The 13,997-nt window shown below is 40.7% G+C and overlaps 1 protein-coding gene across 6 annotated transcripts in view; it reads left to right on the top strand.

Moving 5' to 3' along the window:
- The window catches only part of lnx1 (ligand of numb-protein X 1), a 220,510-nt gene that overhangs the window by 169,039 nt on the left and 37,474 nt on the right, over positions 1 to 13,997 (top strand). For all 6 annotated transcript variants that reach the window (XM_072569430.1, XM_072569412.1, XM_072569388.1 and 3 more), the window contains one exon: positions 4,388 to 4,516. In XM_072569430.1, coding sequence (XP_072425531.1) covers positions 4,388 to 4,516 — 129 coding nt within the window. The remainder of the gene's footprint in view (positions 1 to 4,387; positions 4,517 to 13,997) is intronic.

Here is a 13,997-nt window from a genome sequence, read left to right as displayed (position 1 = left end):
GACATTCAGGATAAATTGCACATCTTCTTTGGATGAGCTTTTTAATTTTTATGGACTCCCAGAAATTTAGAGCACAGAGGAGGCCATTTGGCCTATTGTGCTCGCATTGGTCAACAAAGATCTAACTACAGTAATCCCATGTTCCAGCTTTTGGCCCATAGTGCTGGAGACTATAGCAACACAGGTAAATACGTAAATGTTGCCTAAATCTGATGAGAGTTTCTGCCTTAACCATACTTTCAGGCAGTAAGTTCCAGACCCTCAGACCCATCTGAATGAAAATAATTTGTATCTTGAATCTATGTTTGCTGGTTGTTGACTCTCTCTACTAATCGAAAAAAGAGCCTTCCTATTCATGCCCTTCATAATCTTATTCACCTCCATCAGGTTCCCCCTCAACCTTCATTGCTCCAAATAAAACAACACCAGTTTTGCAATCTTTCCGCGTAACTCAGACCCTCCAGCCCAGGTAGCATCCTGGCAAATCTCTTCTGCACCCTCCTTTAGTACAATCACATCCAATAATGTGGTGACCAGAACTACACACAGTACCCCAGTTTGAACCTTACCAGCATCCACTCCAACATAACTTTCTTGCTCTTATATTCTGTGAATCAGCCCTTAAAGGCATGTATTCCATATGACTACTTATCTACCTGCCCTGCTACTTCAGGAATTGATGGATATGCAGACCCAGGTCCCTCTGATCTTCAGTACTTTCCATGGTCCTCCTGTTCAGAGCGTAATCTTTTGCTTTGTTAGCCATCCACAAGTACATTACCTCACACTTCTCTTGTTTGAATTCCATTCATCACTGCTGTGCCTCCCTGACTAATCTGTCGATATCCTCCTCACTATTTACCACAAACTGTGTCACCTGCCAATGATCATGCCCCCTTCATTTGTGTCCAAATTATTAATGTACACCATAAACAGCAAGGGCCCCAACTCTGAGCCCTATGGAATGCTAACAGAAACAGACTTTCACTCTCTGCTTTGTGCCTCAGCCAGTTTTGGATACAGCGTACCACTTTGTTTTGTGACCCATGGGCTCTTATTTTCTTCACCTGTCTGTCATGAAGGAAACCTAGATGGTGTACTATAAACTGGCTCCTTAATTAGGCAAATTGCGTTATAATCAAATTTAATCTTCAAAACTGTTCATAACCGCTATCTGAGCCTTCATATTAAGCTATTCCAAGCCAGTCAACAATTATCCAAAAAGAAAACCTCTTTAAAGTTTTGATACTGAACAGACTCAAAACAGATGCTGTCATTTTAATTATTGAGATTAGCTTTGCAATATAAACACATACTGCCCAAGTCCACGTATTAATCTGCACAGTTCCAATTTTTTCTTGTTTGCAATTTTGTTTATTTGGCAAGTTAAGTTAGGCTGCAATGCTTTTTTTTATATAAAAAGCTCAAATTGTAAGAGTTGTTAACTTTTACCCACCTCTACTCAAGTAACTGCACAGCAAAGAAAATCATTGACCTGACATAGATCTGCTTTACAGCTCCTGAGTCTAGCCATCAATTCAATTTTATTATACTCTTGTTACATTACTCAGTAGTAATTCATTTGTCTGAACCATCAGGATCTATTTAAAAGGTAGGAATGGATTACTTTAGAAAGTGGTTTTAGAAATTGGGGATTTGTTGGTAATTGATCTATTGAAGCAGATAAAATCCTTTTAAAGTTTAACAACAGAAAATTTAAAACAGAATTTATGATGCGCAATATTTTTAAAAATATAATGTTTAATGGCTTTTTTCAGAAGTATCTCATCTACCAGATTGATTGATTGTTCAAAAGACTTATAAATGATAGTTTCACTGATTTCTGATTAAAATAGAACATAGAACATAGAACATAGAACAATACAGCGCAGTACAGGCCCTTCGGCCCTCGATGTTGCGCCGATCAAAGCCCACCTAACCTACACTAACCCACTATCCTCCATATACCTATCCAATGCCCGCTTAAATACCCATAAAGAGGGAGAGTCCACTACTGCTACTGGCAGGGCATTCCATGATCTTACGACTCGCTGAGTGAAGAACCTACCCCTAACATCAGTCCTATATCTACCCCCCCTTAATTTAAAGCTATGCCCCCTTGTAATAGCTGACTCCATACGCGGAAAAAGGTTCTCACTGTCAACCCTATCTAACCCCCTAATCATCTTGTACACCTCTATCAAATCACCCCTAAACCTTCTTTTCTCCAAAGAAAACAACCCCAAGTGCCTCAGCCTTTCCTCATAGGATCTTCCTACCATACCAGGCAACATCCTGGTAAACTTCCTCTGCACCCGTTCCAGTGCCTCCACATCCTTCCTATAGTATGGCGACCAAAACTGCACACAATATTCCAGAAGCGGCCGCACCAGAGTCTTATACAACTGCAGCATGACCTCAGGACTCCGGAACTCAATTCCTCTACCAATAAAAGCCAGTACGCCATATGCCTTCTTCACTGCACTATTTACCTGGGTGGCAACTTTCAGAGATCTGTGTACATGGACACCAAGATCCCTCTGCTCTTCCACACTACCAAGTAGTCTACCATTAGCCCAGTAATCCATCTTTTTATTACTCTTACCAAAGTGAATCACTTCACACTTAGCTACATTGAACTCCATTTGCCACCTTTCTGCCCAGCTCTGCAGCTTCTCTATATCCCGCTGTAACCTGCCATATCCTTCCTCACTGTCTACAACTCCTCCGACTTTCGTATCATCCGCAAACTTGCTCACCCAACCTTCTAACCCTTCCTCCAGGTCATTTATAAAAATGACAAACAGCAATGGTCCCAAAACAGATCCTTGCGGAACACCACTAGTGACGGCACTCCAAGATGAATCTTTGCCATCAACTACTACCCTCTGTCTTCTTCCAGAGAGCCAATTCCTAATCCAAACCTCCAACTCACCCTCAATGCCATATCTCTGTATTTTCTGCAGTAGCCTACCATGGGGGACCTTATCAAACGCCTTACTAAAATCCATATATACTACATCTACCGCTTTCCCCTCATCTACCTCCTTCGTCACCTTCTCAAAGAATTCAATAAGGTTTGTGAGGCACGACCTGCCCTTCACAAAACCATGCTGACTATCCTTGATCACATCATTCTTATCCAGATGTGCATAAATCCTATCCCTTATAATTCTCTCTAAGACTTTGCCCACAACAGAAGTGAGACTCACTGGCCTATAGTTACTAGGATTATCCCTACTCCCCTTCTTGAACAAGGGAACCACGTTTGCTAGCCTCCAGTCCTCTGGCACTACTCCTGTAGACAAAGAGGACACAAAAATCAAGGCCAATGGCTCTGCAATCTCCTCCCTTGCTTCCCAGAGAATCCTAGGATAAATGCAATCAGGCCCAGGGGACTTATCTATTTTCACCCTTGCCAGAATTTCCAACACCTCTTCTCTACATATCTCAAAGCCATCCATTCTACTTATTCGTGCCTCAGTATTCATATCGACAACAATGTCCTGTTCCTGAGTGAATACTGACGAAAAGTATTCATTCAGCGCCTCCCCAATCTCTTCAGCCTCCACACGCAACTTCCCATTACTATCCTTGATTGGACCTATTCCTTCCCTAGTCATTCTTTTATTCCTAACATACCTATAGAAAGCCTTAGGGTTTTCCCTAATCCTACCAACTAAGGACCTTTCATGTCCCCTCCTTGCTGCTCTTAGCTCTCTCTTCAGGTCCTTCCGGGCTACCTTATAACTCTCAATCGCCCCTATTGAACCTTCACGCCTCATCTTAACAAAGGCCGCCCTCTTCCATTTAACAAGGGATTCCAACTCCTTATTAAACCACGGCTCCTTCACACGACCCTTTCCTCCCTGCCTGATAGGTACGTACTTATCAAGGACACTCAATAGTTGCTCCTTGAACAAGTTCCACATATCAATGTGGAGATGCTTCATATGTTCAGACTCTCTGTAAATAATTTTGTTTTCTTGTGAGGTCTGAGCTATCTTGCCCACCTTCTGATTAATTTTTGGTATTCATTTTATAATTATTATTTTTAAATCAAATATATCAATTACAGCATGGTTCAATTATTTTGGCTTTTATCAAGTAATTTGGGCTGACATCCAAATGTGGAAACAGCAGTAAATCACCATATTGTAACTATAGTTTTCAAGTGAAATAGCACAATAAATTTGCTGTGGGCAGTGTGTCGGAGCAAATATATTTAAATTTTTGCACATGTAAATAGAACTCGAGCAATCCCATTTTATACTGATGTTCGGTAAGTTCTATTTCTTTACTTGAAGGTGATACATGGAAATTTTGGTGTAGAATTTGTTTGCTAATTCCCATTCCATTTGATTTGTATTTGCACATTATAATTTAGGTAAGCGAGGATCGAGTTCATTTTGTTGTATCACGAAAGACCCGGGAACAGACCCCTGATATCTTGCAAGAGAGTGCCTGGAACAGCAGCATTCAAGTCAGCCCTGCAGTAAGAAACAGACACAACAAGGTAAGGGCAGGGATATCTTATAGCACATCGTGATAATGTTGAAATCATTGAATTGACTTGTTACTATACTGTATAATGGCAACTGAAATATACCTTGCATCATCAAATCAAATAGGTTATATATTGAGAAGAAAGCATTAGTAATGGAACCAGTGCCATCTAGGACAAAGGATCAGATTTTTTTTTCAGTGTTTGGAGATAAAGCCATGTTTGGCAGGATGTAGGTGGCACCCTTGGGCAGGATTGTACATCTGTAACAGAATCTGGTTTTCCATTTAAGTCAATGGATCGACAACTGGAGAAGCTGTGTTCCAGAAAGGTCATCAAGTTTCCTCCTTATGAGCTGCCAATGTAATGCATTGTGCCAAATGTTATTCCAGATAGATGATTGGTTCGGTGACATTGAATGCACAATCATTCAGACACCCACGCCAATGTTTTGGGGAGGGGTGTTCAAATCCCAGTAAAATAGCTGGTGGAATTTAATTGACAGTATCAGTATTTGAAAGACTCAGTAATGTTGACCATGATGACTATCTTCAATTGTCATAAAAACCCATCTGGTTCACCAACACTTTATAGAAATCTGCTATCATTACCCAGTTTGGTGTACATGTAACTCCAGACCCACAGCGATGTGTTCACTTTTACCATGCCCTGTGAAATGCCTTATCAAGACACTCAGTTAAAAAGCAGCTTGAAATGGGCAACAGATGGTGGCCTCATCACCAACCCCCCACTTTCCACGATAGAGAAGTGCTGTTGAGGATGTTTTGCATCATGATATTCTATTATACTGCACCTACTGAGGTGTTGCAGAACAAAAGAGCAAGAATAAACCATCTGACCCTTGACCCTGTTTCACCATTCAATATGATCAAGATTTATCTTCTGCTTGAACACCATTTTCCCTCTGTCTCAGATCTGTTAATTTATCCACAGATCAAAAATCTCTCCATTCCAGACTTGAATATATTCAGTGAGTATTCACAAACCTCTGGGATATAGAATTTCAAAGGGTTCACCATAACTTAGCTCATCTCAATCCTAACTAAATCCATATCCTGAGAGAGTGCCCCAGTGTTCTAAATGTCCAGCTTAGAGTGAGTGTGCTGTCAAGTCACTTCAGAATGTTACATAGTGAGCCTTAGTACATCCTATATTTTAATATTAGTAATACTGGAACAGACATTATTCTTCCCTGTTTTCATCGGGGCCAGAAAAGTACTCTCATTGGACTTGTAACGGTCCATTTCTCTTCTATTCCCACTTACAAGGATACAACTGAGAATGAAGCTAAATATAAAATCGTCAGAGGAAGATGAAAGCAAGTAAGAGTAGCAAAGAGGGATAGTGAAAAGATCTGTGCTTAACTCAGCAAGTTTAAGGACAGCATCAAACTGAAGGAATGAGCACCAAGGTACAAAGAATGGTAGAGAATGACTAAAAGTTTAATTAAGACAAATAAATTATAACACAAGAGGAAACTAATGAAAAATGTAAAATCAGATAGCATGAGTTTCTATAGATGCTTAAAAAATAACACAGTAAGTAAAGTGAGTGTTGGTTTTCGAGAAGGGGAGAATGGTGAATTAATAATAGATAAATAAAGAAATGACAGGTATAACTAATGAATATTTTGTTTTAGTGTTCATTTTAGAGGATAGAAAATATTTCCAGTAACAACTGCAAATTAGGAGTTGGAAAGGGGGGAGAAACTTAATGAAATTTCAATCACCAGATACTGAATAAACTGATGGAGCTGAGGGCATAGAAGCCTCCAAGACCAGATAGGGTCATAAAAGAGATGGCAAATGAAGTAGAATATATGTTGATAATTTTGCAAAATTTGTTAGATTCTAGCAAAATTCCAACAGACTGGAAATGAGGAGATATAATTATTCTATTCAAGAAGAGAAGCAGCAAACTCTAGGCCAGTTAATTTGACATCTGTCATGGGGGAGGTGTTAGAATTGATCATTAAGCAGATTTTGACTGGGCACTTGGAATAGCTCAAGAAAATCAGGATGGTACAAATGGTTTTGTAAAAGGGAAATAATGTTTAAACAATTTTTTGGAATTTGTTGAAGGAATAATACGTTCTGTGGATAAAGTGGAGCCTGTATATAATGTACTTTGATGTCCAAAAGGCATTTGATGTGGTTCCACATGAAAGGTTATTGTGTGGAGTAGAAACTCGTGATGTAGAAGGTAGTATACTAATGTGGATAGAGAATTGGTTGGCTAGCATTAAACAGAATGTATGTATAAGTGGGTGTTTGAATGGATCCTTCAGGAGTCTGTGATGGTCCCAACTTCTTATTAATTTTATAATTGATTTAATGATATGGTTTGCGAAATTGGCAGATGATATAGATAGGTAGGAAAATATATTGTGAGGGTGGCATGATAAAGATGCAGATGGATATAGATATGTTTAGTAAGTGGGCAAAAATCTGACAGATGGAGTATAATGAGAAGATGTGGGGAAATGTGAAGTTCTTTGCTTTGGCAGGAAGAATTTTAAAAACCATTATTTAATCAGAGATTGACTGCAGATTTCCAAGCTGTAGAGCCATTTAGGTATTTTAGTACATAAGTCCCAAGCAGTTAGTAAGCAGCTACAGCAAGTGATTAAGAAAGCGAGTGGAATGCTTTCTTTTAATATGAAAAGAGTTGAACTTAAAGATGGTATGACTCAATATACAATGCATTGATGAGACCACATCTCTCATACTGAGCACAGTTTCAGTCTCCATATTCAATGAGGGATTTAATTGGTTTGGAGGTGAATCAGAGGAGATTTACCAGATTGAGACATGGAATGAGCAGGTTGTCTTTATGGGAAATATTGGACAGGCAACTTAGAAGCAAGAGGGGGGTTTTGTAGTTTTGAAGTTTGTAATGATCTTGACAAGGTGAACATGACAAGGATGTTCACTGTCATGAATGACCCACCGCATCTCCTCCACTTCCCGCTCCTCCGCCCTTGAACCCCGCCCCTCCAATCGCCACCAGGACAGAACCCCACTAGTCCTCACCTACCACCCCACAACCTCCAGATACATCGTATCATCCTTCATCATTTCCGCCACCTCCAAACAGACCCCACCACCAAGGATATATTTCCCTCCCCTCCCCTATCAACATTCCGGAAGGACCACTCCTTCCGATACTCCCTCGTCAGGTCCACACCCCCCACCAACCCAACCTCCACTTCTGGCACCTTCCCCTGCAACCGCAAGAAATGCAAAACCTGCACCCACACCTTCCCCCTTACTTCCCTTCAAGGCCCCAAGGGATCCTTCCATAACCCTCACGACTTCACCTGCACCTCCACACACATCATTTACTGCATCTGCTGCATCCGGTGTGGCCTCCTCTACATTGGGGAGACAGGCCGCCTACTTGCGGAACGTTTCAGAGAACACCTCAGGGACACCCGCATCAACCAACCCAACTGCCCCGTGGCTGAACACTTTAACTCCCCCTCCCACTCCGCCAAGGACATGCAGGTCCTTCGCCTCCTCCATTGCCAGACCATGGCAACACGACACCTGGAGGAAGAGCACCTCATCTTCCGCCTAGGAACCCTCCAACCACAAGAGATGAATGCAGATATCTCCAGCTTCCTCATTTCCCCTCCCCCCACCTTATCTCAGTCCCAACCCTCAGACTCAGCACCGCCTTCTTGACCTGTAATCTTCTTCCCGAATTCTCCGCCCCCACCCCCTCTCCGGCCTATCGCCCTCACTCTCACCTCCTTCCACCTATCGCATTCCCAATGCTCCTCCCTACCTTTTATCTTAGCCTGCTTAGCACACTTTCCTCATTCCTGAAGAAGGGCTTATGCCCGAAACGTCGATTCTCCTCCTTTGATGCTGCCTGACCTGCTGCGCTTTTCCAGCAACACATTTTTAAGCTCTGATCTCCAGCATCTGCAGTCCTCATTTTCTCCCTGTCATGAGTGATTGCAAATCCAGGAGAGACAGTTTCCAAATTAGGACCATCCTTTTAGGACAGAGAAGAGGTTTTGTTTTAAGTGAGTTGTAAGAGTTTGGAACTCTCTGCCTCAGAAGATGGTGGAGGTGGTGTCAATGAATGTTTTTAAGACAAAGTTGAATAAATTCTTGTTGAACAGCGGACTCGGTGGTTATCTGGATAGATGGGAATGTGGAACTCAGAACAGGAGCAGATCAACTGTGATCTTATTAAATAGTGGAGCAGGTTGAAAGCCCAAATGGCCTATATCTGTTCCAGGTTTGTATGTTTGTAAGACTGGCAGTTAACAAAAGAGGGAGTCTACAGGATTTCTATAGGCACTTAAATAGTTAAAAGGTAGTGAAAGGAGGAGAGGGACTGATTAGGGACCAAAAAGGGAATTTACAAATGGTGGCAGGGAGCAGAGTTGAGATAGTAAATGAATATTTGGTATCTATCTTTACCAAGAAACAGATGTTACCCATACCATGGTGTGAAAGAAAAGAAATCATATGGTGGTGATTTGGAGATGGTATTGGCTCAACTCTTGCTGCTTAGAGTTGGCAAGGCACTTGAGCTACCTGGGATACATCAAAGAATACTGAAGGAAAGGAGAGTGAAAATTGCTGAGGCAATAGCAATAATCTGTCAATCTTCCTGAGAGTCTGGGATAGAACCAGAGGACTGGAAGATTGCAATTGTGCACTCGTTCAGAACAGTTGTAAAGATAACCCTAACAATTACAGACGAGTCAGATTAGCTTCTCCAGGGGTGAAACTTTTAGAAACAATCATTTGGGAAAGAATCACATCAAGGGCAAAAATAACTTCACATGTTAATTAGGGAGAGCCAGCATGGATTTTGTGAGGGAACAATTATGTTTAACTAACTTGATGTAGTTTATTTTTGACAAACAGAGAGGGCTGATGATGCTGATGTTGCTGATGTGATGTACATTAGCTTGTGAAAGATGTTTAATGCCACACAACAGGCTTATAGAATAAATGGGTAAAGCAACTTGGGCAATGTAGTGATTAGTGCAGTGTCAGCCAGGTGGATCTCATAGAATCTGAGTTCCCTGACCGAGGCTGTTAACCCAGTCCAATTGGGGAGTCCTAGCTGATAGATAAAAACAGGTTCTGTTCACTCTAGAAGCTGGCTCTGAGCTAGCTGGGTCAGTGTCTTGTCCTATACGTGTGCAAATAAAGGGTGACTTGGTGACTGGATATTGTTATTTCAGTGGTGATGAGAGGAAAACATGCCCCTAAAGAGATTATGGATAAAACTAGATTAGTGATATATATCAGTTGTCACTTCCAAAAGTACAATGGATTTCTGAATATCTGGTCTGCTTTGCGACAAACTAATAGAATGGAGATCCAACCCCTGAAGGTCCTGACCTTTTTTTTAACAAAAAGGGTTAAATTCCCATTTATCTGTCGGGGCAGTGCCCCACACTGAGCATCTTGGATTGAATTATGTTTGGCTTCTCTCACAAAATCTGTGATAATGGAGTAGCAGTGGCAGATCCTGGGAGGAGTCTTTCCAGTGACGCTGAGTTATACTTTCCTGGAATTCCTTTTTTGAGTTGTGTGCGAATTTCCACAAGCTTGGGAATAATAGATACGTTTCCCCAGATGGTTTTGTTTCAATTATGCAATTCTGTGGGCTACATTGTTCCTGTTAGAGACATTAGGAAAATTACACTTCATTCACAACAGAATAATCCCTGGTACAAGAGGACCTATAAAAACAAAAAAACAAAGAAAAAAGACTGCTAAATTTAATTTTAATTTGAAAATCTATGAAGGGATTTTTATTCTGTAATTGCTATGCTTCTAACCAAAGACAACACAAAATAAATATTCAGAACGTGGGGCAACTGGGGGATAATACAGTAATGAAGTGCTTATTAGACTAAATATCTGCAAATATTTATCTCCTAGAGAACAAGTAGGTCAGTTAAAGCTGATGTCTATCGTAGGAAAGTACTTACCGAGGTTAGAGTTGCCGGAAAAGTGATTTAGGCAGTGATATAAAAACGTCAGTGAAGAGTAGCGGAGTGTACTCGGATGTATTTCAGAATAAACAATGTCTGCTGTGGGCCTGGGTTTTATCAGTGATTATTCAACTTTCAACTGAATGTTTACAAAATGATTTTCACATTTCCATTCCATTTGATTCTGGAGATAAAATAGTCGGTGCTCAGTAATATCCGCAATAAGTGCGAGGTCATGAAAACGTCTAAACCACTGACTTTATAAAATGTCCACCAACTTGAAGGATGCCTGGGGAAATTGTTCAGTCTTTTGATTTTGAGTACACATGAAGCCTAAGCATTTGCAGATCGATACAGTATTGTAATAAAACAAAGAACTGCAAATGCCCTTTAGAACATTAATTGTTTTTTCTCCACAGATGCTGCCAGACTTGCTGAATTTCTCCAGCACTTTCTGTTTTTGCAGCAAGACAGCATTGATGTTGATTCTGAATCAGAAGCTTATGAGTTCATATTCCCCAAAACAGGGATGAATACATAATCTAGGCTGACACTACAGTAGTTAACTAAGTAGTGCTGGATGTTGAATGTTAAACTTATAGGGGTAGATGCTAAGACTATGTACTTTAACTACATCTTCAGTTATCAGGATCTAAATGGAATTTCCTCTATTTGTGATCCCTGCAGTTCTATTGATATACTGTACCTTGTTACAAAGTTGTGGACAGTTTTAGCTGTCCACTAAGAGCTTTTCTTAAAAAAAAATTTCATGGGATGTGGGTGTCACTAGCAAGGCCAGTGCTTGTCACCCATTCATAAGTGCAGAAGCTCATATTGATCACATTGCTGCCATCTGATAATAAAAATGTAGATCAGACCAGCTAAAGAAGGCAGATTTCCTTCCCTAAAGGAATTTAGTGAACGAGATGGACTTTTACAATAAATAATGATAGTTTCCTGATCACAGTTACCAAGTTTAGCTTTTAATTCTAGATTTATTAGATGAATTGAAGATTCACCAGACTGGAATCAAGTCCCAAAAGTATTCACCTCAGCCTCTACATTCCTAGTCTATTAACTTTACCATTATGACACTGTCTTCTTTTGAATTGACATGATTCAAATCTCTAAGCTGCAAGGTTCATTTCCAGACGTTTTGTTACCCTACTAGGTAACATCTTCAGTGGGCCTCAGGTGAAGCAATGCTGAAAATTCCTGCTTTCTATTTATACGTTTGGGTTTGTTTAGGGGTTGGTGATGTTATTTCCTGTGGTGAAGTCACTTCCTGTTCCTTTTCTCAGGGGGTGGTAGATGGGGTCTAACACTGTTGATAGAGTTCAGGTTGGAATGTCATGCTTCTAGGAATCCTCATGCGTGTCTTTGTTTGGCTTGCCCTAGGATGGGTGTGTTGTCCCAGTCAAAGTGGTGTCCTTCCTCATCTGTATCTATCAACAAACACATCGAGTTAGACCCCATCTACCACCCTCTGAGAAATCTCCCCACAGAGATGGTGGATTTTATCTATACAAGTTGGAAGGCTAATATTTGGCCCAAGCCTCTGTATTTTCATATTCTTTTGAACAGGTCAGAATGCCAACTACCAAAACATCATTTCTCATTTTAAAGGCCTGCACTTTTCTTTGTAAAGATAGACAGCCCCTCAATCATTCTGAAAATGACAGCAGAGACCTAATTCCAGATGCCCAGCCCTCTGAGCATAGCACCTATCATTTTCACAGGAGGGTGAGTGAGGGCAGGTTATGGTTTGCATGGAATGATTTATAGAATGATCTAACGGTGTATCTGCCTCAGGTTGTTCTGCTCTTCACTTGTTTCAATCACCACATCGACAACGTGACACATTGAGCCAAGCCTTCTGCCCAGCCAGGCCCCAAGAGCCAGCAGTTGTAACATTGTTTGCAGCTTCTCCCACCAGGAGTCAATAAGATTCATGTGTGTACATGCACGCACATGCACACACACCAAATAAACGTCCAAAATCTACCCGTATCAGATTTGTAGAGTTAGGAATTGTCCTGACTCTGCGGTCCTGACTCAAAAACAAAAATTCAGAGTATAGTATCAGCTAGATAGACATTCAGATATAAACTAATTTTATTGCAGAGATTGTGTTTCAATACAGAGATAGATGTTTATTTCTCTGGACTGTGAGGAACTTGCATGGTGTGTTTGGGGAATCTAAACAGTTTCTGATTGGTCTGTTCATAGCACAGAATTTAGTGGAAACTGAACACAAATTGGGTTTAATTGAATAATTAAGAAGGATTATAGCTTGTGGGGAATGAAACAAAAATAATTGTGTTGGTTAGTCTTCTGAAGTTGGAATTTCAATTTTCTTTTTGCTTGGCATGGCGCTATGAACTGTCCCTAACAGATGTTTATACAACATATTAAACACATCTACTTTGAAATTAGCACGTATCTCAAGTTAGGAATGGTTCTGGAGCATGAAAGCTTCATATTGTGGGAACCTTCAGTTCTGCAGAGAGGGTTGTACTTATTCAGAAACCCACTCCAATGCACGTCACAACTGAATGGCAGGCTGTTTCGTGAGGCAGGAACATTGAAGATGGATAATTTCAGACCCATGCCCAATTGGGCATTTACTCCTGTAAATGCAGATCCAAGGTCATGTTCAGGATGGGTAAAATGGCCAATGTATCATTATAGTGTTTGGTGAAACACACCCTGCCCCCCAAACTCCCAGCACTCTTAGAGAGGTCTCTTTACCCTTGAAACAGCAACATGTATAGCCCAGTGTCAAGAATCAAATGTAAAGTCACCATAGTTCCAGAGGACCATAGGATTGATGACTGGTGGTGAATTTAAACTGAATGTCACCCATGCCTCAGGTGAGGGGCAGGATTGAGAAGGGGAGACCTTCATGATCACCTCAGCTGGTGCAGGAATTGAACCTGCGCTGTTAGCTTCACTCTGCATTACAAACCAGCCATCCAGCCAACTGAGCTAGCCCCAGAAAATTGCAATGTTAAATACTGGTAGCAAACAGAAACAAAAATATTAAGTGTTCCAAACAAAAAGAACAGACGCATAGTAAGCATCAGTCAGAGTGGAAGCATTCAGTCAAAATGTAACAAAAATCACAAAATCTGATGACTGTAATGACCATAATTCCTATTTACCTTTCCGAGGACATGCCCCACGACCCCTGCTCCAACTGTGCACCTGTCAATCCCTCACATTCCTGTTTTAAATTTAGGTGAATTACAGTTTTTTGGCTTGAAACTTTATTTTTAATGTGCATTTTAATGATTTGATTAGGTAGGGTACAAGTTTAAATTCTGAAATGACATGACAGCTGAAAATACAGTGAAGAGTGAGGAGGATAGTAACTGAACTCAGGAGGACATGGGCAGACAGCAACTGAAAAAGAGAAAGTGAAGTAATAGATTTGGGCACGGGATATAGGTGATCAATATAAACTGTAAAATCATACAGGTTTAAAGGGTTACAGGAATA

This window comes from Chiloscyllium punctatum, chromosome 1, assembly GCF_047496795.1.
Source record: "Chiloscyllium punctatum isolate Juve2018m chromosome 1, sChiPun1.3, whole genome shotgun sequence".
NCBI classification, from domain to species: Eukaryota; Metazoa; Chordata; class Chondrichthyes; order Orectolobiformes; family Hemiscylliidae; genus Chiloscyllium; species Chiloscyllium punctatum.
This window is presented reverse-complemented; position numbering and strand designations above follow the sequence as displayed.